Source organism: Triticum urartu, chromosome 1A (assembly GCF_056163025.1).
Source record: "Triticum urartu cultivar PI428250 chromosome 1A, HENAU_Tu73, whole genome shotgun sequence".
Lineage (NCBI taxonomy): Eukaryota > Viridiplantae > Streptophyta > Magnoliopsida > Poales > Poaceae > Triticum > Triticum urartu.
The window spans coordinates 579,072,254-579,096,093 of NC_141873.1; the positions used below are offsets into that span (position 1 = coordinate 579,072,254).

General features: G+C 46.2%; 2 protein-coding genes and 1 pseudogene across 2 annotated transcripts; 1 reads left to right on the top strand and 2 right to left on the bottom strand.

The window, feature by feature from the left end:
* Positions 1-3,623: 3,623 nt before the first annotated feature.
* LOC147993001 (uncharacterized) lies at positions 3,624-4,023 on the bottom strand. Its single transcript, XM_087542121.1, has 2 exons — positions 3,899-4,023; positions 3,624-3,802 (listed from the first exon to the last, which is right to left on the bottom strand). Exons 1-2 carry the CDS (start codon positions 3,969-3,971, stop codon positions 3,624-3,626), a joined length of 252 nt encoding a protein of 83 aa, XP_087398247.1. The 5' UTR covers positions 3,972-4,023.
* An 877-nt stretch (positions 4,024-4,900) lies between these two features.
* Positions 4,901-5,741, top strand: LOC125533210 (putative E3 ubiquitin ligase SUD1; annotated as a pseudogene).
* Positions 5,742-5,786: 45 nt separating this feature from the next.
* LOC125531747 (uncharacterized) lies at positions 5,787-9,722 on the bottom strand. Its single transcript, XM_048696031.2, has 9 exons — positions 9,380-9,722; positions 8,052-8,166; positions 7,855-7,961; positions 7,350-7,475; positions 7,119-7,239; positions 6,931-7,015; positions 6,713-6,826; positions 6,581-6,620; positions 5,787-6,307 (listed from the first exon to the last, which is right to left on the bottom strand). The coding sequence occupies exons 1-9, from the start codon at positions 9,581-9,583 to the stop codon at positions 6,155-6,157; spliced, it is 1,065 nt and encodes a 354-aa protein (XP_048551988.1). The 5' UTR covers positions 9,584-9,722; the 3' UTR covers positions 5,787-6,154.
* Between the last annotated feature and the right edge of the window lie 14,118 nt (positions 9,723-23,840).

A 23,840-nucleotide genomic window follows, 5' to 3' on the forward strand; every position in this document is an offset into this window, starting at 1 on the left:
AATCAAGGCCGGGCCGTGCAGCAATCCAAGGTGCCGGACGTGAACTGCTACTACGACCGGCGGGTGGCGCGTCAAGACGAAGTGGTTCATGCGCAAATACGTGCTCAGCTCGTGGAAGATGCTCACCTTCCTCGCCACCATCAACATGTTACTGCTCATCATGTTACAAGCCTTCTGCTCTGTGTACACATGCTCGCGCTGGTTCAGCGACGTCGTCATACATGGTCACATAGTAGTTATGATACTATGTCGGAATCATACATGGTCATACATACGTCGCGCTGGTTCAGCTTGGCGGAATCGGGGTCGGAGGGAAGCAAGAAGAGTCACGAGATTTTACTCGGCCGCCTCCATTCCGAGTGTTTTTACTCGTCCGTGGGGCCGAGCAGTTAAAACTCCTCTATTGACTTAGGCTGCTTGTAAGGTTGGTTATAGTGGGGAGTAACTTATACTAGTGTCATGCATATGACACTAGTCTAAGTTACTACCTCCATAGTGCAAAGTATCTTAGTAGTAATGTCATAGATTGTTTCATTTATTACCTTATAGACTCATTTTACCTCGGGAAACGCTATGTTACAGTAGCATATTATATTACTCCAAACACCTCTCTCCTTATTAAATACTTGCCACATAAGCAAAATTGTCTTGAGGTGTGTTAAGTTACTACCTAAGTTACCCCCACTATGGCTAGCCTAATGGGTAGTATCATAAGTTAGTACCATGCATATGATACTAGTGTGTGATACTACCTCCTAATGCATAGTATCATGTACTAGTATCATAGATGACTTTATTTATTGCCATGCATGACACATAGTAGCATTGCATTTATTATGATACGGTATCATGATATGATACTCAACCATCTTTTTCTTCATTTAATGCTATGTCACATCATCAAAATTGCCTATTTGGCATGCATGATACTAGTTATGATACTCCCATTAGGACCAGCCTTAGGACTTCGGCTACATTCAGTTTAAAGGACTAAGATCTTCTTTATAGATTTTAGGGGATCGGCTAGAGATGCTCTAATCTGTTTTCTTTTCATTTTCTTCTCCCTTCTCAACATCACTCAAATACCCATCAACGCGAAAGAGTTCCCCTGAAAAAATATGAAAGAGTTGACCACACACCTGCCGTATGGCGCCAATCTCTTTTCTGACTACTACTACGTCACTAATGGCACCTCCTACTACTTAGTATTACGCAATGCTTTCTTATATTAATAAAAAGTAAACAAAAAACAAAAACAACGGAATAAAAATCATGTTCCATTATAACATTATTAGTCTAATATCCATGCATGATGCGTACAACCAAAACTATATAAGGTATTGACTGGTTGTTTTCACCTTTCGAACGAAGGCCACTACTCTTTGGAAAAGGTTCACGAGTCGAATCAGTAAGATTTCATTAAGAAGATTTATCACCACAGTGACGTGCTATTTCATTGTTTTGTTATCTAGCCGGGCTAGAGAAGAGCTATCTTTGCCTATTAGGCAAGCGGATAGCAAGTTCTAAATTCTGTCTCGGAAGGATATGGATTTCTATTACTATGAAATTCATAAATGAAAATGAAGTAGTTAATGGGAGGGCTATCATTATCCTTTTACTTGTATGTGTTCCTAAGAGAAGGAAAATGCAAGCACCAATGTAAGTCCAGGACTTCACATCTCCACCTAATTATACAGTACTAGTTTGCCTAAAAAACCCGTAATAATACTAGTATATTATGCATATATAAGGTGCGTGCATATACTTTGAAATGCTAAAAATCCGATTTTAGAATTTAGTTCTGCAAGCACGATAATTTCCTGGTAGAAAATGAACTTAGGTAGATTTGCCATACTCCAACTAAATCTGTCTTCCTCGGCGAATATTTTCCATAAAAATTCGATTTACAATGTCTAAAAATCTGACGCTCGCTGAAATTCAGGTCCTATTTTATTACTCTTGTACTGAAATCTCTACTACTTATATAAATAAAATTAGAAAAGAACAGCGTTACTTTTCCTACCAGACGAAGTGCTTTCCAACATTTCATATTTTTCCTGATGATCATTCCTTGAAAATTGTCTTAATTGTCTCATCTTTTATTGACTTACCAAATAAACTATATTTTCTTTGGCAAGTCAATAAGTGATTATAAAATAAAATCACATGCAGAATTTGATAAAAAAAATATTTACACAATCATATAATATGGACATGTAAATTATGGGCTAATGCGTTATAATATTTATACCCCATGGCAACGCACATGCAAATACCTAGTCTATATAAAATAACCCTCTCGGAATATGATTTCGCTTCGCTTTATAAATAAGGCGGCCACCACGTCCATACAACAAGTTCAAGTGTCGAATAGGAATAAAAAAGTCTGTTGAGGCATCAACATAAACACAATCAAAGAAGCATAAAAGAAATAAGAAAAAGGACCACCAAGTGGCTAGAGTCTCGAGAGGCTGCAATGAGGCATGACGGCGAGTGACATTAGTCATCGCGTCCATCATAAGGCCCATCCAACCACGAGTTCGCTATCTAGAAAACGGGTGCCAGTGACGAAAAATGCAACAAATTTGAAAATTCAGTTAGAGGCACGCCTAAGAAAGACCCTCTCAATGATCATCTTATTGCGTATCATCCATATGGTCCAAGCTAGCTCTGTGAACACAAGCCTGAAGAGATGTCTCTTCCTTCCGGGTTGGTTGGGACAAGTTTGAAGGAACCCGACCAGATCCAGGGCCTCCTAGTCCGGCCCTACAGCATCATGGGAAAAATTCCAAAGAAATCTTGTGTGCCCCCATCTCTGGGACACCACAAAGTGGGCACAACCCATCCCAGAGTCATGCCGTTTGATCACCTCTGCCCCTAGATGGGAGGCGATTCCGCAACAATTGCCAAACAAAATTTTCAATCTCGAGGCGTAAGTGTGCTTTCCATGGCAAAGAGGTCCAAGCAATAGATAGCCGCTGGCACATGGCATGACATACTAAGCTGAGGAAACCCCAGAAGAGGCCAGACACCAAGATATATACAATGTCTAGATAATCCACGAGCACCGGCGGGAGGGCAGCCCGCAAACTAGCCCACTCTATAGTCTCCAGGGCCCAAATGTTCAACAGAATGGCTATTGTGGACAACCATGGAGACTAACACCAATAGCAGATGGCAAACAAGTTTGAAAACCACGTACATAACATGGCCCCGCCCATCCACTAGTCAGGCCAAAAGAGGGTCCCCTAACAATTGTCAATGGAGAAGGACAGTCTCAAGCGGATCTTGATCCGCTGGATAGACTTTCATGTGATTTTAATTATAAAGTCGGGCGTTAGTCTTTTGCTTTAAGAAAATAATAATCATGTGTGTTTGGAAACAAGCTTGTTTTCTCTATCGTATGTATAATCTATATATCGTGTTTTCCAATTGATGATTCAAGTAGTAGGGATCTTGGCATTGAGCAAGTGTTCCGGCAGCAATCCCCGGAGTACCATCTAGTTAGTTTATATTAATTATTGCAAAACAATCGATTCACACAGCAATAAGCAATGTGCCATGCATCAAGGGTCGCCGCGTGCAGAATTGGAGATATGTAGCTAGCGTGCGTGCGATCGAGGTCAGCAGTAGCAGTGGCAGTAGTGCAGTTTGTCGCGCCTCTTGCACTCGCCGCCGCGGCAGGCCGACTGGCACCACGCGTCGCACTCGTCGTCCTTCTCCTCCCGCTTGCACCCCTTGTTCTCCAGCGCGTTGCCCCACACGTGGTGGTCTACGCAGCAGTGCGGCTCCCCCGACGACGCTGCAGCACAACCAACAGAATCATCAAGCGTTCGTCAGTCCAGAAGGCTGGCAGCGCGTAATAATGCAACAAGAATCGATCGACGATACAACGTACTCGCGGAGGCGGAGGCGACCAGCGAAACGAGGACAAGAACAAGGGCCACCCATCTCGCGGCGATACGAGCCATGACAATGATCGTCCGGTCCTTTCTTGTGACGCTGTGTGTCTTCTTAATCTCCGATCCGATCGATTCTCGTAGCATCTACTGAGTATTTATATTCTCCCGGTCGATTCATACATGCCCTCGTTTTGGATTTTCCTTTCCTTAAATAAAAGAAATCAATATGGTACATGCATGATTTGCTACGGTTTCCATCCATTGATATAGTAGAGATGCCGTAATATGATATTTCAGGATTGCTAAATCTCGGTTCGGCTGAAGGCTCGTTCGATATCCGTGCGAAATTTCATTTAGTTTTTTTTCTTACTTTGTTTTTATATGTCGTGTCACTTGACCGGGATTTGGTGGATTGACGATGAGATCTAGCCACATTCATAATATTTTATCGGCTAAGCCGCCGACCATTTGCTCCCCCCATACATATGCCTTTTTGCAATGGAAGTACAATGTTTTATCTTCTCCTACTCATGCAGATCTTTTCTTGTAGATCTATTTGCTATCGATGTTGGAGCTTGCGTCATATCAAATATAATTGCCGCTTTTTGAGATTTATCTGCCCGTGTGACTTCCTGGGGGACATGCCTTCTCGCTTTGAAGAGGCGTCTACTCCCTTTGTTCTTAAAAAAGTGTACTTTCAACTTTGTTGGAGCTTCAAACTATCTCAAAGTTTGATCGATTTTGTGCAAAAATATATCAATGCTTGTGAAACCAAATATGTATATGACAAAAATATATTTTATCCTGAATCTAATGCTACTAATTTGATGGCATAAATGTTGGTCTATTATTGTATAAATACAGTTAAACATACAAGTTTAACTTTTCAACAAAGTTGGAAGTATATTTTTTTAAGGACGGAGGGAGTACTTCTCTTCATATGGGTAAGGAATTTATATATTTCTTCTATTTTACGCTGAAGCTGAGTCTAACTTGATCATGTCTGCTGCCAGAGCGTCGTCGTTCTAATTCCTCTCCTGACTGGTTTGTTGGTTGATCTATCACTGATATCCCCCTTCGTCGTCGGGTCCAACGATGAATTCCCAGCTACAACCTTCTTCCGCACTTGGCTCCCGGGGAGGATCTTGAAGCAAGTATGGATCAAAGTGCTTGGTCGACGAAAGGTGGGAGGCGAAACTCAACCGGGCGAAGGAAGATTTCTCCGCGGAGCTTAGGCCCATGTGGTGGTTCTTCCAGGACGTGTGCACGCCTGTCATCACGAAGCTGATCACCGCCCTGGGTGTCCCCTACGTGCTCGCCAGGGGTGTCTTCCCATGGCTGGGCTACCCGCCGCCGTGAACTCGACGGTCTGCCGCTTCGCATGGTTGGGCGGCCTCGGCTTCTGCGCGCTCTGCTGGCTGGCCAAGGCGTTGTGCGTCAGCCTCCATGATTCTATCCAAAAAAGACCGCTACGCCATCGGCCGGAGTCCTGAAGACGTTGGAGACGATGGCAACTGAATACCCTTTTCTGGAGTTTCTGCTACTGTTAGTTCAGACAGGAATGGGAACAAGGATGATGCAAGAAAAGATGGATAGATTTCCAGCGGAAGAAGTTGTACATGCGTGTGGAATTTTGAGTGTTTCTGCTGCTGGTTGAGTTCGAACGAAACAAAATGAATCACTTGCTTGTTCGTCGAATCCAGATAGATTTATAAATTTCCCAACTGACAACTTGATAGCTCACATACTACATCTGTTTGGATGGATGGCCTTTAACTTGGCTGCTCCACAAGACAGTGGAGAATTCAAGCAAGCATCAACAGTGGGGAATTCTACCAGTGATGATACGGAACCATACAAACTACACCAGATAACCACGTATGATACAGGGAACTAAACCAGTATAACGCAAAAGTACTCGCCACAAATCAGGGACTATGGTCTGACAGCACCGTGATTCAAGTTCAGGCTACTCCAAGGCACCTTCCGAAAGCTCGGCACGGCACAGGACCACAGAGGTACTGAGATGCATAAGTCGACCAACCATTCTCATTGTCAAGCCTACCACTCCAACATGGGAATAAAGCGCACAACCACGTACACGTCGTGTTTCGAGTCCCGACTTTCGAGCGTTATAGTTTGAAATCACCAGGGAAGGTCGATGCTAGTTAGTAGTAGTAGTAGTAGATAGTATATGTTTTTCCCCTCTCCGCCACAGGCCTCGCATGCCAGATTCCTCCGTGTCTCGCTCGCTACCTGAGCCACCACCGCTGGACCATGGAGATGGGTGTCTGGAGGAACGGTGCGTAGCGGTCGATGTACGGGTTGACGGTCCGCCCGATCTTGGCCCACGCGCTCTGGTGGTAGCTGGATGTCACGGGCGCGCGGTACATCATCTTCAGCACCTGAATAATAACAGACAAGCAAGCCAGGAAAAACGACCAGTAAGTGACGATGCAGTGGAAAGGCAACTATCAGCATAACAAAGTCGCAACTGCTAAAGGAAGCGCCGCTAGCTGAAGATTGATGGTTGCTAGGTGTACACTCAACTATGGCTTGATAACATGCCACAAAACACATCAAATTGTGCCTCGCGTTATTTATTCCCCAGCTATGTAGTGAATGCATGGAATCAGTGAGAACATATATAAAGATCAGATGTGCAGAAGATAACTTACGTTCCAGTACATGAATGTCTGGATGAAATTGCGCCTCCACCTGCAAGATAACAAGGTGTTGTAAGTCATAAGATGCACTAACTAAGATGAAATAAAGTCTTCATGATTCCAAGGAAAGTCAGAGCAACATACGAGAACAGTGATATGATCAGAAGGAACCCCAAGGCAAGTTCAGCATTCGAGCTAAGGAGGCTGAGCGTGGTGTTGTTTGTCTCCACCCAAAGGCAAGGCTCTTCCAAGTATCCCCTAAACGAGATAACAGAAAGACAATGTTAGCCACAGGGCAGTGGAGACTGGTTGTGCAGCAAACTACACAAATGGAATTCAGAGATAATTCAACAGATAACTACCTGTAGAAAGATGAGCGGGAAAAGTTACGCCTTAGGAATCTGGCAACATGATCAAGCGCCCAGCAGAAGACAGGTAGCGCAGCAACTGTGAAAAAAAAAGGAAGATCGGAACTTGTAAACATTCATGTGAAAGTTTCGGAAAACAGATATCAGAATCATGAACTTGCAAGAGAAAAGCTGTATATTACTCTTTAAGTGCAGCTGAGATGTGACGAGCAACAAAGAGAACATTAAATGGATAAAGTCCTTGGCTCCAAGTACTGACTGCAACCAACCCTGAATTGCAGCCATGTTCAATTCTCTTGGTTTCTTCATGCACAACGGGGAAAAAAAAGGTGAATTAGATCAACACCATCAGGGCAAGAAACACAACAAAAATAGGATGGACCATTCAAGGTTCAGGTAGGAAGGTATTTTACCCCATAGGTACTGTATAACGAATATCCTGAGGAGAGGACTGTTCCCAGCAACGAAAGCTTGCAAGCTCTGTCTGCAAGATGTTTTGGCAAGATCGGAAGCATTCCCAGACCAGCAACAACCAGTACCTGATCAGATGGAAAAGTTTGAGCATGTCATGCTCAACTACAATGTACAAAACTCAACTACAATATACCAACAAGCAAGAAATAAAGGTAAGAGCAAGGGTAACATGCGCAAGTTATGTAATGAAACCATTGTTATAGCATTTATATATAAGAGATGATTTTCCAACGCAGAATAGAGTTATTGATAAGGAGAAGACTAAAAACAGAGATGCCATGTCAGGTTATCCACACAATCACCGTAATTGTAGGAGCAAACTAGGTTGTCCACAAGGTCTGCCGTAAGTGTAGGAGCAACCAGAACCAATGAATTTGCGCCTTTCAGCAAATATTACACAATTACGCATTCATACTGTGAAGAGAAAGGTGGCTTCTTCCTTACCCAGGCATTTACGGAGAAATGTATAGTCTTTGCATCGAAACGTAAAGGGTTTGCAGCCCCTGCTTGTGGTGCTGCTGGTGGCGGGGCAGCTGATCTGGAACTAGAACCTACACATGATATGTATGAACTCAGCTGTCAAACACAGTCCATGAAATTGTTGGATCTTATGTGGCTAGTAAAAGTGCAGTATATTTTACCTGAATTGCGAGCCCTGACACTCTCACTGGATGCTGAAGGTGAAGACCTTATGTCTGGCCTGCTGGGCTGAGTGGAACCAGTGGTTGACATAGGCTCGACCACCAAATCACGATCCTATCAAGTCAAGAAAGCAAACCAAGCAGATTTAGACATTATCATCCTTTGAACTTTGAAGGATATGACTCATATCGGTAATTTAAAAAGCAGCCAAATTCAAGTGGCAAACTTCTGTTCTTCATTTTATAGAACTTTTTGACACAGAGTAACGCTAACCCCCCCCCCCCCCCCCCCCCCCCCGCACAGTGGAAGAAACATCTCCATCTACTTAGCAGATGGTTTGTTTGGGCAATTTAACTACGGTTTCCCTGCTTTCGAAATAATACAGGTTTGAACGAGCTTGAGCTCAAGATGCAGCAGCAGAGAGCACCAGAGGGTTGTGATATCAAGTTGCAGCACCTCCATCTCATTAATCAGATAGTAAGTAGCAGATGGAAACACCGCTTTCAAACTTATGACAAGGAAGCCTTAGCAATCCCCAACCCACAAATCACGATCTTATCTTATTCAGTCGAGAAAGCGAACCAACCAGCGTTAGACATCACCACCCTTTGCAGGATATATGATTCAAACCAACAGGGGGGGATTCAGAAATGGCCAGATTCGAGTGGATAACTGTGTTTGCCATTTTCTAGACTCTGCGACATCCGACATGGAGTAAAAATCCTAACCCCACAGAGAGGCAGCAAGAAGGAAATGTATATATCTACCAAACAGCTGGTTTGTTCAAGCGAACAAGCGTATCTGGAGCCTGCTGAGGCTCGAGAAGCAGTAACCGGTCGACCTGGAGAACACCAGAGAGAGGGTTCTATTGTAGCAACAAGCAACAGCAAACCTCCCCTTAGCTAATCAGCTACTAGTAAGTAGTAGCATTTTCCTAAAACAAGCAACGCCTGCAGATCGCAATTGAATACAGCCTGCGACCTGCCTGCCGGGAGTAGTCCAATTCTGCTACCAAAATTCAGAGCATCTGGATCTCGAGATGCAGCAAAAGGAGCTACAACACCTCCATCTGTACTAATCTCAGCTAGTAGAGCACTAAGCAGCAGCTGAAGACATCTCCCGGTCTGAAATAGTCAAGGACGAGCAGCACGAACAGATCGGCGCCAACTAGTGAGCAGGCGGCCTACCGCGAAGCACCCCGACTAGGGTACCGCGATCCAGCAAGCCGCGGCACAGAAGGGCGGCGGCAGATTCGGGCTACTAGGTACTAGCTAGGCGCCAATCGACCGGAGCGAGGGGGGAAGGGGAGATAGGGGGAGATGCTCACGATGAAGCGCTGGTAGAACTTGCGGCGGAAGTGGGCGATGACGTCGGGGCGGGCGGCGAGGTGCGGCGGCACGAGGACGTTGGACCAGTAGTCGGCCCAGCGCGGGTCGGCCTCGTAGTCGTAGGCCGCCGCCGCCGCGCGCTTCGCCTCCTGCTCCGCCGCCGCTGCCGCCGCCGCCTCCGGGCCCGCGTCCCCGCCCCCCATCTCGGCCGCGCTGCTGCTGGTGGCGTCGACGGCGACTTTGGAGACTTGGGAGTGGTGGGTGGTTGGTTGTCTTCTCTGGGGAATTTCAGGAGGAGGAGATTTGCTCGGTTCGATGACGCGACCGCCGCATCGGACGACTCGACGCGGCTTTCTCTTCTTTCTTTCCCTTCGCTCGCTCTTTGGGCCTTCGGCGGATGGATGGAATCGATCTCGCTGGGCCTGTAGATGCTCCTTGCTGGGAATCTGGGACGTCCAGCTTGTTCAGGGGCTCTGTCGTCGTCGTCGGCCCTTTGTGTTTTGCGCGAATGCAAATCCCGCCATCCGTCCGCGTCAGGTCTCTACATCCGTATGTGATTCATAATAAAATCTCTACAAAAACTATATTTAGGAACGGAGAAAATATAAGATAATAGAAGCTCATGACTACAGATAATCTAAGAAAGCAAATCACTCGAGTGTGTATTATGTTCTCACAATGAATCCACAAATCATTTGGTGTTGTTTGAATGTCTTGTTTGAATCACCTTGGGGTTCCATTGATATAAGCTCAGCTACATCTCTACTACTACTACAACAATCTGGTTTTCTTACAAGAGCAAAACTCTGCTCTCAATACAGCCTGCGCGGCAACTGTCACTGCACCACGCTGGAGCTTTGGCGACACACCTCTGTAGGCAAAGGTCCACTGGTCTCCACACAACATTTGCCGGCATAGATATGTAGCTTTGTTGTCGCATCATCTGTCGATCGGCAACCATGCACCATCGTCGACCAATTATGTGTCGGCAACATCTTAACGACAACAACAATTCATCTGGCAGCAGGTTTCTCACTCGACGTAAGTAGACGCATGGGCACGACTAAGGACCAACATTGGTAGCTTGTATGCACATAGGATAAGTGTCGGCGTAGGTGAACACGTGTGAGGCAGTCAATGCAAGCGCCCGAAATATTGGCGCGCGAGTGGTGGAAATTTCGGCTACGCCGTCCAATTTAGACCAGCCCCCAAAATCAAGGACCCAAACCTAATACACAGTTGTCGCTCCACCCATGGTCCTCACAACGTGTTTGGTAATATTTGGGAAGGAGAATGAGAGTTTAAGTAGGGAGTTGGGTTAAGATTAGACATGGGATAAGTCGTTTTATTCCCAATTCTCTGTTTGGTGCATGATAGAAGTTATGTGTGAGAATTTGAGAAGAAATTGTACTTCCTTGTTTGGTTCGTGGAAATTGACATAGGACTAGACAACGGAAGTTAGAATGAGCGGTTAAGATCGACTCACTTAAACAATTCCCTTTTAACTTCCACCCCCTCCCCTAAAACGGTGGGAGTTAGAGTCTCAAGTCTCATGCCTCTTTCCTTGTGAATTTCCAATTCCTCTAACCAAACAATAAATTTAAAGTCTCATACCCTTTCAATTCCCATTTCCTATCTCTAATTACCCCCAACCAAACACGCTGTCAATGTGCCACCCTATCCCCACCGCCGTTTCACCACCTGTTGTCGCGCGCCGTCCGTTGTTGCACACCCTCCTCCTTGCCGCCACCATCCTCGCGCACCCCGTCCTCTGGCCACAGGGGTCGCAACTCCACCCGTCCGCTGCCCCCCGACCACCAGATCCATGAGTCCACCGGCTCACATCCCGCCCGCCCTTGTGGGCAACGATTATTCCGACCCCAAGCTGTTCGGTTCGCCGCCACCTAGCCACGAACCCCGGACAGCATCCATTCGCTGCCACCTTCACCGGCCACACCCAAACCTTTCCAAGACAGATTCTAGGTAAGTGTCGATGCTGGGAGGGATCCCCAATTTTATTCGATGTATGTACCCTGTGTTCTTGTGGTGTGTGTTCTGTGGAAGTGTTCCGGTGGATGAGCCTCGCTTGGATAGGTTTAATGTGTGTGAAACCGCGTTGCGGTTAGTGATTGGTTGATTTTGATAAATAAATACTAAAAAGTTATGCCGTTTTGCTGCTGTTAACTTTTCCACATTTTGCTCTGCACTGTTGTGGTGCTATTCTAGTACAATACTGGGTACCTAGTTTTTCTTTGAATACAGTACAAACGCAAGCGCTCATACACTCACCTTTACAAACGCATGCACGCACACCCTACCCTTACGAGCACCTTCAAAAGACTGACCCGACATCTCACTGAATACGCATCGCCAGAAATTCTGAAATAAATCCAGAAATAAATGCGAGCACCAGGACTTGAACCCTGACGGGCTGGGGATACCACAGTCCCTCTAACCATTCAACCACATGTTGGTTCGCGATACTGGCTACCTAGTTAGTAGTTTTGGTTTAGCTACATCTACATGCTCTTGTGTAAGTGTGCTACATAGTTACCGTGGTGTTTTTGTTGGTACAACAAGTGCAATATTGGTTTTTATTCCGACCATTTGTAATTCTTAGCGAAGTCTGCTTTAAACCCTGAGAATCACTAGTAGAAAAGAAGGCTTTGGTTCAGGCCGGATCATCCCATTAGTCCCGGTTCAGTCCAGAACCGGGATCCATGGGGGCATTGGTCCCGGTTCGTGAGGCCACGGACCTGTCGGGCCTCGTGGGGGCATTGGTCCCGGTTCGTCTGACCCCTTTGGTCCCGATTGGTGGGACGAACCGAGACGATTGGGCCTCGCTCCTGGCCCACCACCATTGATCCCGGTTGGTGATTTGAACCCGGACCATAGGCTTCCCTTTAGTCCTGGTTCATGCCACGAACCGGGACCAATGAGGTGCCTATATATACCCCTCGCCCGCGAGCAGAGCGCTCCAGTGCTCTGTTTTTCTCTAGCCGACGAGGGGAGGGCTTTGTGGTGCTCTAGCTCACCTCCTATGCACATGAGGTGTTCGATGAAATGTCCGAGCCACACTAGTTAAGCTTTCTCCTGTTGAAGCTCGACCTCAAAGCTCCATTTTCCTCGAGATTTGTCTAGGTTTAGCGGCCCGTCACGTCCCATTCCCGTCTTCACCGTCGTCGATCGCCTGCGCCGATCTCGACGCCCGGCACCACCGTGGTGAGCCTCTTGTTCTTATCTTCTTTCTGAAAGAAAAAAAATTCTTACTTTAGATAGATACTTGTCTAATTTTCTTACTATTTTATTGCTTGTTATTATATAGTGCGATGGTTTTGGTATCCGCCCCCGTCGGCCCTCGTCCTGTCTATGATTCGAATGTGGTATATATTATCTTTTTATAATTATTTGGTTCATTTATTGTTTATGACAATTATGCCGACCAACGTGACATAGATTTTATTTATGTAGGAGGTAGCTGAACCGGAAATTTCAACCGACCCTATTGTCGAGAGGTTAAATTTAGTTGAAGAAGAAAACAATTACTTGAAGGAAAAAATAAAAAAATCGAGGAGGAGAAGATGATATTGGAGTTGCATGTTGCGGATGTCATCGATGATCACAAGATCAAGATGGATGCAATGCGCTTGAAGATTAGAAATATTGGAAAATATGCCATTCATACCGGGGCTTGGTATCATTATGTCATTGGATCAATTGTTACCTTGGTTGTGATTATGATCGCATTTGTTTTCGCATTGAAATGTTTTACATAGTTTCAATATATGGTTTAATTAATTAGATGCTCTGGAGAGCTATATGTTGTTAGATGAGAACTATGTATGTACTTTGGTTTTAATGTGATGATGAACTTCTATTAATTTGGTCACTTAATTATCTATTCATGATGTTCTGTAATGGTTTTTGACACACTTAATTATATATAATGCACGCAGATGAACCGGCAATGGATGTACAGTGACAGACACACCTCCGAGTACATTAAGGGCGTGCATGATTTTCTCGAAGTGGCTGAGGCAAACAAGCAGAATGGTTTTATGTGTTGTCCATGCCCTAAATGTGGGAATACGAAGTCTTACTCTGACCGAAAAATCCTTCACACCCACCTACTTTACAATGGTTTCATGCCACACTATAATGTTTGGACGAGGCACGGAGAAATAGGGGTTATGATGGAAGACAGCGAAGAAGAGGACGATGACAACTATGTGCCCCCTAAATACGGTGATGCTGCAACAGGGGAAGCTGCTGAAGATCAAGAGGAACCAGACGATGTGCCCAATGATGCTGCAATGGGGGAAGCTGCTGAAGATCAAGAGGAACCAGACGATGTGCCCGATGATGATGATCTCTGTGGGAGTCCTGGATTAGGGGGTCTCCGGACAGCCGGACTATATCCTTTGGCCGGACTGTTAGACTATGAAGATACAAGATTGAAGACTTCGTCTCGTGTTCGGATGGGACTCTACTTGGCGTGGAAGGCAAGCTAGGCAGTACGGATATGGAAATCTCCTCCTTTGTAACCGACCTTGTGTAACCCTAACCCTCTCCGGTGTCTATATAAACTGGAGGGTTTTAGTCCATAGGATACAACAACTACAACATACAATCATACCATAGGCTAGCTTCTAGGGTTTAGCCTCTCTGATCTCGTGGTAGATCTACTCTTGTACTACCCATATCATCAATATTAATCAAGCAGGACGTAGGGTTTTACCTCCATCAAGAGGGCTCGAACCTGGGTAAAACATTGTGTCCCCTGCCTCCTGTTACCATCCGGCCTAGACGCACAGTTCGGGACCCCCTACCCGAGATCCGCCGGTTTTGACACCGACATTGGTGCTTCCATTGAGAGTTCCTCTGTGTCGTCGCCGTTAGGCTTGATGGCTCCTACTATCATCGATAGCGATGCAGTCCAGGGTGAGACCTTTCTCCCCAGACAGATCTTCGTGTTCGGCGACTTTACACTGCGGGCCAATTCGCTTGGCCATCTAGAGCATATCGAAAGTTACGCCCCTGGCCATCAGGTCAGGTTTGGAAGCTTAAACTACACGGCCGATGTCCGCGGAGACTTGATCTTCGAAGGATTCGAGCCTCTGCCTTGTGCGTCACGCGGTCACGATGAGTACGATTTAGCTCTACCATCGGACAGTGTTCAGGAAATCGCACCGGCAGCCGCTCCGACCCTCAATGCGGAGCCAGTTGCGCCTTCCGCGGACGGGTGGATGGACCCCGCCACGGAGGCCTTACCCTCAGCGGCGATCGAGCCGAATATCGACCTTACCTTGCATGAGAGTCGTGTTGATAAACTGCCGGATCCTTCTCCGACCACGGACTCCGAACCGCCTGCGCCCGTTCCTATCGAATCTGATCGGGCGCCGATCATGGAGTTTACCTCCGCGGATATTTTTCAGCACTCGCCCTCTGGCGACATACTGAACTCGTTAAGGTATCTCTCCTTATCAGGAGGATCCTGGCCGAACCATGTCCGGCAGGACTGGGATGCGGACGACGAAGAAATTCGCGACCCACCCACCACCCACTTAGTAGCCACTGTCGATGACTTAGCCGACATGCTCGACTTCGACTCCGAAGACATCGACGGTATGGACGATGATGCGGGAGACGAAGAGGAACCACTGCCTACAGGGCACTGGACGTCCACCTCATCACATGACGTATACATGGTGGACACACCAAAGGAAAACGACGACGAGGAATGGAAGGACACAACGAAGGCTTGTCCCCTCGAGAAGCAATCAAAGCGGCGGCGTAAGCGCCGCCCCAAATCTCGCCTTGGCAGAAATAACGATCATACAGACCCAGCGTTGGAGCAGGGCGAACCACTGCCGGACCACGGCAATACGGAGAATCAAACCGAACAAACCGATTCTGTCAAAGATAACAGTCCGGATGACATAACACCGGACAGGCACCCGGAGCAACAGAATGCCCGTCAAAGGCTCGTTGCCACCGCAAGGAGTCTAAAACAGCAGAAGCAAAGGCTCAAGGCTACACGGGACACACTCCAAATCAGATGGAGTAAAGTACTCAACACAGCAACGAAGTATGGTGGTAATCGCCCCACCAAGAGCTACCCGAAACGGAAGTTGCTACCCGAATTCGATGAGGAGGCCCTAGATCCCCCGCAACCAAAAATTAAAACGGCCACCCGGCCGGATAGACGACCTCACGGCCAACATGGAGTGGCAAGCAATGCCGCACATAAGCCAATACGCGATCCACGTGAGGGCTCGCATCAAAAGGACGAAGCAACTAGATCCATATATGGACCACACAAGCGCGCTCTAGCATACGATGCAACACACCAAACATCCGAACACCACGGCACGCCCAGATACAGGGGCGCCGCACACCCCCTATGTTTCACCGATGAGATGCTGGACCAGGAATTTCCAGAGGGATTCAAACCCGTAAACATAGAGGCATATGACGGAACAACAGACCCTGGGGTCTGGATTGAGGACTATATCCTCCACATCCATATGGCTCGAGGAGATGATCTCCACGCCATTAAATATTTACCCCTCAAACTCAGAGGGCCAGCTCAGCACTGGCTTAAAAGCCTCCCCGAAAACTCCATCGGAAGCTGGGAAGAGCTCGAAGACGCTTTCCGGGCAAATTTTCAAGGGACTTATGTCCGACCTCCGGACGCGGACGATTTGAGTCGTATAACTCAACAGCCCGGAGAGTCAGCCCGAAAGCTCTGGAATATGTTTCTTACTAAAAAGAACCAAATAGTTGACTGTCCGGACGCCGAAGCCTTGGCAGCTTTTAAGCATAGCATCTGTGACGAATGGCTTGCACTAGTAGAAAAAGGGTCTAATGTGAAACTCATTAGTCCCGGTTTGTAATTGAACCGGCACTAATGTGACCATTAGTACCGGTTCCAACGGCTAGGCGGGCGGCGCTCATTAGTACCGGTTTGTGGCGAACCTTTAGTACCGGTTCGTGCCACGAACCGGTACTAAAGAGGTTGTGGCCTTTAGTACGGGTTGGTGGCTTCAACCGGTACTAAAGGGGGGGGGGGTCTTTAGTACCGGTTGGAGCCACCAACCGGTACTAAAGGTGGTGGCCTTTAGTATGGGTTGATGGCTCCAACCGGTACTAAAGACCCCCCCTTTTAGTACCGGTTGGAGCCACCAACCGGTACTAAAGGTGGTGTGCTGCCACCCGCAGTGCATAATGTTTAGTCCCACCTCGCTAGTTGAGAGGAGTTCGCACCGGTTTATAAGCCCCGCCGCGGCTACAGTGTCGAGCTCCTCTCTAAGCAGGCCTCGGGACTAATGCTCACATTAGTCCTGGTTCGTAATGCAACCGGGATTAATGCTCTTTTCTGGCTGGACCAAAGCCCCTTTTTCTACTAGTGCTGACCTGGGCTTTGGGTGTTAGAACTCGAGGCGGGGGAAGGATTCGATTGAGCATGGGAGGGAAAAAGTAAAAGCCTCATCCCTTTATAAAGAGGGTGAATATCAAGCGTCCTCTCCGTAGCCGTTTGGACTTGCCTATAATCTAGGAGTCCTAGACACAGTTGGGTTACCCATGACCGTATTAATGAGAATCCCGTAATTATGGGAACACGATCTCTGCTTTGACAAGACGTGTCAAGAAACCGCCTCGCGTTATGTGCGGAGCTGGTTGAGGAAAAACGGTTCGAATAAGCACCGGGCCATGGCATGATGTCATGTTGCCAAAACGTGTCAGCAGATTAAAGATTTTTGGAAATATTATTCTCTACGGTGGTATGTGGAACTTGTTTTGCAGGGTCGGACACTATCCTTATATTCAAAATTCTTCCGTGGTGTATTCGGAGGAGGAACCCGCCTTGCAATGCTGAAGACAATACTGCACGCCGGACTCATCGTCATTGAAAGCCTGGTTCAGGGGCTACTGTGGGAGTCCTGGATTAGGGGGTCTTCGGACAGCCGGACTATATCCTTTGGCCGGACTGTTAGACTACGAAGATACAAGATTGAAGACTTTGTCTCGTGTCCGGATGGGACTCTACTTGGCGTGGAAGGCAAGCTAGGCAATACAGATATGGAACTCCTCCTTTGTAACCGACCTTGTGTAACCCTAGCCCTCTCCGGTGTCTATATAAACCGGAGGGTTTTAGTCCGTAGGACACAACAACTACAACATACAATCATACCATAGGCTAGCTTCTAGGGTTTAGCCTCTCTGATCTCGTGGTAGATCTACTCTTGTACTACCCATATCATCAATATTAATCAAGCAGGACGTAGGGTTTTACCTCCATCAAGAGGGCCCGAACCTGGGTAAAACATTGTGTCCCCTGCCTCCTGTTACCATCCGGCCTAGACGCACAGTTCGGGACCCCCTACCCGAGATCCGCCGGTTTTGACACCGACAATCTCCGTCGGGTCATTGTCAATGCAAGGACGCAATGCGAAAGTCAAAAGGAGAAGCTGAAGTTCGATGGCATGTTAGAGGATCACAAAAAAAGGGTTGTGCCCCAATTGCGAAGATGGCAACACAAAGCTCGGTACCGTACTGAAATTGCTGCAGTGGAAGGCAGAGAATGCTGTGCCTGACAATGGATTTGAGAAGCTACTAAAAATATTGAAGAAGAAGCTTCCAAAGGATAACGAATTGCCCGACAATACATACGCAACAACACAAGGTCGTATGCCCTCTAGGATTGGAGGTGCAGAAGATACATGCATGCCCTAATGACTGCATCCCCGCGGTGCGTACAAGGATCTGAACGCATGCCCAGTATGCAGTGCATTGCGGTATAAGATCAGACGAGATGACCCTGGTGATGTTGACGGCGAGCTCCCCAGGAAGAGGGTTCCTGCGAAGGTGATGTGGTATGCTCCTACAATACCATGGTTGAAACGTCTGTTTAGAAACGAAGAGCATGCTAAGTTGATGCAATGGCACAGTGAGGACCGTAAGAAAGACGGGAAGTTGAGAGCACCCGCTGACGGGTCGCAGTGGAGAAAAATCGAGAGAAAGTACTAGCCTGAGTTTGCAAGTGACCCAAGGAACGTATGATTTCGTTTAAGCGCGGATGGCATTAATCCTTTTGGGGAGCAGAGCAGCAATCACAGCACCTGGCCCGTGACTCTATGTATGTATAACCTTCCTCCTTGGATGTGCATGAAGCGGAAGTTCATTATGATGCCAGTTCTCATCCAAGGCCCTAAGCAACCCGGCAACGACATTGATGTGTTCCTAAGGCCATTAGTTGAAGAACTTTTACAGCTGTGGAATGGAAACAGTGTACGTACGTGGGATGGGCACAAACAGGAGGAATTTAACCTGCACGCGTTGCTGTTTGTAACCATCAACGATTGGCCCGCTCTCAGTAACCTTTCAGGACAAACAAACAAGGGATACCACGCATGCACGCACTGTTTAGATGAAACTGGAAGTATATACCTAGACAAATACAGGAAGAATGTGTACCTGGGCCATCGTCGATTTCTTTCGACCAACCATCAATGTCGAAAGAAATGCAAGCATTTCAAAGGCGAGGCAGATCACCGGAAGAAGCCCGCCATGCGTACCGGTGATCACGTACTTGCTATGGTCAATGATTTACATGTAATTTTTGGAAAGGGTCCCGGTGGACTAGCTGTTCCGAATGACGCTGAGGGACACGCACCCATGTGGAAGAAGAAATCTATATTTTGGGTCCACCCTACTGGAAAGACCTAGAGGTCCGCTCTTCAATCGACGTGATGCACGTGACGAGAACCTTTGTGTGAACCTGCTAGGCTTCTTGGGCGTGTATGGGAAGACAAAAGATACACCTGAGGCACGGGAGTACCTGCAACGTTTGCACGAAAGAGACGTCATGCCTCCGAAGCAGTATGAAGGTCGTGCCAGCTACGCTCTTATGAAAGAAGAGAAAGAAATCTTCTTTGAATGCCTGCTCATTATGAAGGTCCCCACTGGCTTCTCGTCGAATATAAAGGAAATAATAAATATGCCAGAGAAAAAGTTCCAGAACCTAAAGTCTCATGACTGCCACGTGATTATGACGCAACTGCTTCCGGTTGCATTGAGGGGGCTTCTACCGGAAAACGTCCAATTAGCAATTGTGAAGCTATGTGCATTCCTCAATGCAATCTCTCAGAAGGTGATCGATCCAGAAATCGTACCAAGGCTAAGGAGTGATGTGGCGCAATGTCTTGTCAGTTTCGAGCTGGTGTTCCCACCATCCTTGTTCAATATCATGATGCACGTCCTAGTTCATCTAGTCGATGAGATTGTCATTCTGGGGCCCGTATTACTACACAATATGTTCCCCTTTGAGAGGTTCATGGGAGTCCTAAAGAAATATGTCTGTAACCGCGCTAGGCCAGAAGGAAGCATCTCCATGGGCCATCAAACAGAGGATGTCATTGGGTTTTGTGTTGACTTCATTCCTGGCCTTAAGAAGATAGGTCTCCCTAAATCGCGGTATGAGGGGAGACTGACTGGAAAAGGCATGCTTGGAGGGGACTCAATAATATGCAGGGACGGACATTCTTGGTCTCAAGCACACTACACAGTTCTACAGAACTGTACCTTGGTGACCCCGTATGTCGATGAACACAAGAACAGTCTGCGCTCCAAACACCCGGAGCAGTGCGACGACTGGATTACATGTGAACACATCAGGACTTTCAGCAGTTGGTTGGAAACACATCTCAGAGGTGACAACACTGTTTGTGATGAGATGTACTTGTTGTCCAGGGGACCATCTTTGACTGTATTGACTTACAAAGGATACGAGATAAATGGGAATACATTTTACACGATCGCCCAAGATCAAAAGAGCACCAACGAAAACAGCGGTGTCCGCTTTGATGCAGCAACCGAGAGGGGAAAGGACACATATTATGGTTACATAGTGGACATATGGGAACTTGACTACGGACATGATTTTAAGGTCCCTTTGTTTAAGTGCAAATGGGTCAATCTGTCAGGAGGCGGGGTACAGGTAGATCCACAGTACGAAATGACAACAGTGGATCTGAAAAATCTTGGGTACACTGAGGAACCGTTCGTCCTAGCCAATGATGTGGCACAGGTTATCTATGTGAAGGACATGTCTACCAAACCGAGAAAAAGAAAAGATAAGGAAGCGAATACATCACACGATGAGCCAAAGCGCCACATAGTTCTTTCAAGAAAAAGGGACATCATGGAAGTGGAGGGCAAGACAGACATGTCTGAAGATTATGAAAAGTTTCATGAAATTCCTCCCTTCAAATTCAAGGCTGACCCAAGCATCCTGATAAACGATGAAGATTATCCATGGTTACGGCGCAATAAGCAAATGACACAAGCGAAGAAAAAGTGAAGACTTTCTCTCGCAACTATTATGATGATACCATGCCAACTTTGTAACAGACAAGTATGATACCATTATCCGTTTTGTACATGCACATGCTATGTGGGTGAAATTATGATACCATGCGAACTTTCAACTTTTTCAGAGTTCATTTGAAATGCTTTAATGTCTTATGGTTCAGCCCTCGTAATACCATTATTCAAATTTTAACTATTCAAATTTGAAAACTAATGGCACTAACAGAAAGTTTATAATTTTTCTAAAACTAATGGCACTAACAGAAAGTTCATAATTTTCCTGACCTAAAAGCAAAAAGAATTAAAAAATAAAGCAAACAACAAAAGAAAATAAATAATGCAAAAAACAAAACAAAAAAACTGGGAAAAACTATTTTTATAGTGAAGTTAATCACATACTTGTGATTCACACAAATTTCAAAGAATTCAAATTTTAACTATTCAAATTTGAAAACTAATGGCACTAACAGAAAGTTTATAATTTTTGTGACCTAAAAGAAAAATAATTAAAAATAAACTTTAATAAAATAAATAAAAATAGCAACAATAAGTATTTTGTTGTAAGTAGAAACAAAATAAAATAAATAAAGCAACAAAGAAAACAAAAAGGCCACCTACTGGGCCCCCACGGCCTGAATACGACTAGAAACCCTACCATGGGCCAGGATTCAGGCCTGCAGGAGGCCAGTAGACCCACAGGCACACATCGTATGGTTAGGCCCGAAAGCCTACAATTGAGAGGAGCTCGAGAGGGTGGGTGCAACAGTGCTTATAAACCACTCTCGAGCTCTCTCAGCTAGCGAGGTGGTACTAAACTTTTGACGCGGGGCAGCACAAGGCCTTTGGTCCCGGTTGGTGCCACCAACCGGGACTAAAGGGGTGCATTGGTCCTGGTTCGTGGCACCAACCGGGACCAATGCGCCTCGCCCCTGGCCCATGACCATTAGTCCCGGTTTGTGCCACAAACCGGGACTAAAGGGTTGGTCCTCGTCGCGGTCAGAGTTTAGTGCCACCTCGCCAACCAAAAGGCGCTCACACCGGTTTATAAGCCCGTCCCTCTCTGCCTTGTTGAGCTCCTCTTAAAGTGAAAATAGATGCCCTTATATAGGGAATTTGACCTAAATTCAGAGTGAATTTCTCTGAAATTCATAGAAATTTATTATGAATTTAGGTTGAATTCTCTCTATAGGTGCATCTATGCTCATTTTTTAGTAAAGTTAATCACAAACTTGTGATTCACACAAATTTCAAAGAATTCAAATTTTAACTATTCAAATTTGAAAACTAATGGCACTAACAGAAAGTTTATATTTTTTCTAAAACTAATGGCACTAACAGAAAGTTTATAATTTTTCTGACCTAAAAGCAAAAAAGAATTAAAAAATAAAGCAAAAAATAAAATAAAATAAATAATGCAAAAAACAAAACAAAAAAACTGGGAAAAAATTATTTTTATAGTAAAGTTAATCACAAACTTGTGATTCACACAAATTTCAAAGAATTCAAATTTTAACTATTCAAATTTGAAAACTAATAGCACTAATAGAAAGTTTATAATTTTTCTAAAACTAATGGCACTAACAGAAAGTTTATAATTTTTTTGACCTAAAAGCAAAAAGAATTAAAAAATAAAGCAAAAAGTAAAAGAAAATAAATAATGCAAAAAACAAAACAAAAAACTGGAATAAACTATTTTTATAGTAAAGTTGATCACAAACTTGTTATTCACACAAATTTTAAAGAATTCAAATTTTAACTATTCAAATTTGAAAACTAATGGCACTAACAGAAAGTTTATAAATTTTTCTAAAACTAATGGCACTAACAGAAAGTTTATAATTTTTCTGACCTAAAAGCAAAAGAATTAAAAAATAAAGCAAAAAACAAAAGAAAATAAATAATGCAAAAAACAAAACAAAAAAAATGGAAAAAACTATTTTTATAGTAAAGTTAATCACAAACTTGTGATTCACACAAATTTCAAAGAATTCAAATTTTAACTATTCAAATTTGAAAACTAATGGCACTAACAGAAAGTTTATAATTTTTCTGACCTAAAACCAAAAAGAATTAAAAAATAAAGCAAAAAACAGAAGAAAATAAATAATGCAAAAATCAAAACAAAAGAACTGAAAAAAATAAAAAAACCGCCACCTATTGGGCCACCACGGCCTGAATACGACTAAAAACCCAACCTGGGCCAGGATTCAGGCCCGCAGAAGGCCCAATAGGCCCACAGACAGCATAGTGTGAGATTAGGCCCGTAAGCCTACATTTGAGAGGAGCTCGAGAGGGCAGCCGCAGTGGGGCTTAGAAACCACTCCGAGCCCCTCTCAACTAGCGAGGTGAGACTAAACTTTTGGCAGCAGGCAGCGCAAGGCCTTTGGTCCCGGTTGGTGGCACCAACCGGGACTAAAGGGGGGAATTGGTACCGGTTGGTGAGTCCCGGTTGGTGGCACCAACCGGGACTAAAGGGGGGAATTGGTACCGGTTGGTGACACCAACCGGGACCAATGCCCATCTTTAGTCCTGGTTGGTGCCACCAACCGGGACCAATGGCCTCTGTTTCCCGCCCTTTGGGCTGCCGAAAACTGACCTTTGGTCCCGGTTGGTGGCACCAACCGGGACTAAAGGGGCCATTGGTCCCGGTTGGTGCCACGAACCGGTATCAATGGCTTTCCTATATAAGCAAACACTTAGCGTTTTTCATTTTCATCTCTGCAGTTGCCCCGCGCCGCCGCCAGGCTGCCTGATTCAGCTCACCCCGCCGACGCCGTCGCCGCCCCCGTCGCCGCCCGCGCCCCGCACCGTCACCATCCCGCGCCGCCCCGACGCTGTCGCCGCCCCGCGTCGCCCCGACGCCGTCACCTCCCTGCGCCGCCCCGACGCCGTCTCCGCCCCGCGTCGCCCCGACGCCATCGCCGCCCCACGCCACCGCTGCCCCGACCTCGACACCTCGACGCCACCGCTGTGCCCCGCGTCGCCCCGACGCCGTCCCCTGCCCCGCCCGCCATCGCCTCTGCCTCAGGCCGGCCCCGACCTCGCCGTCGTCGACGCCGCCCATAGTGAGCCCCCGCGCCCTGCCCTGCC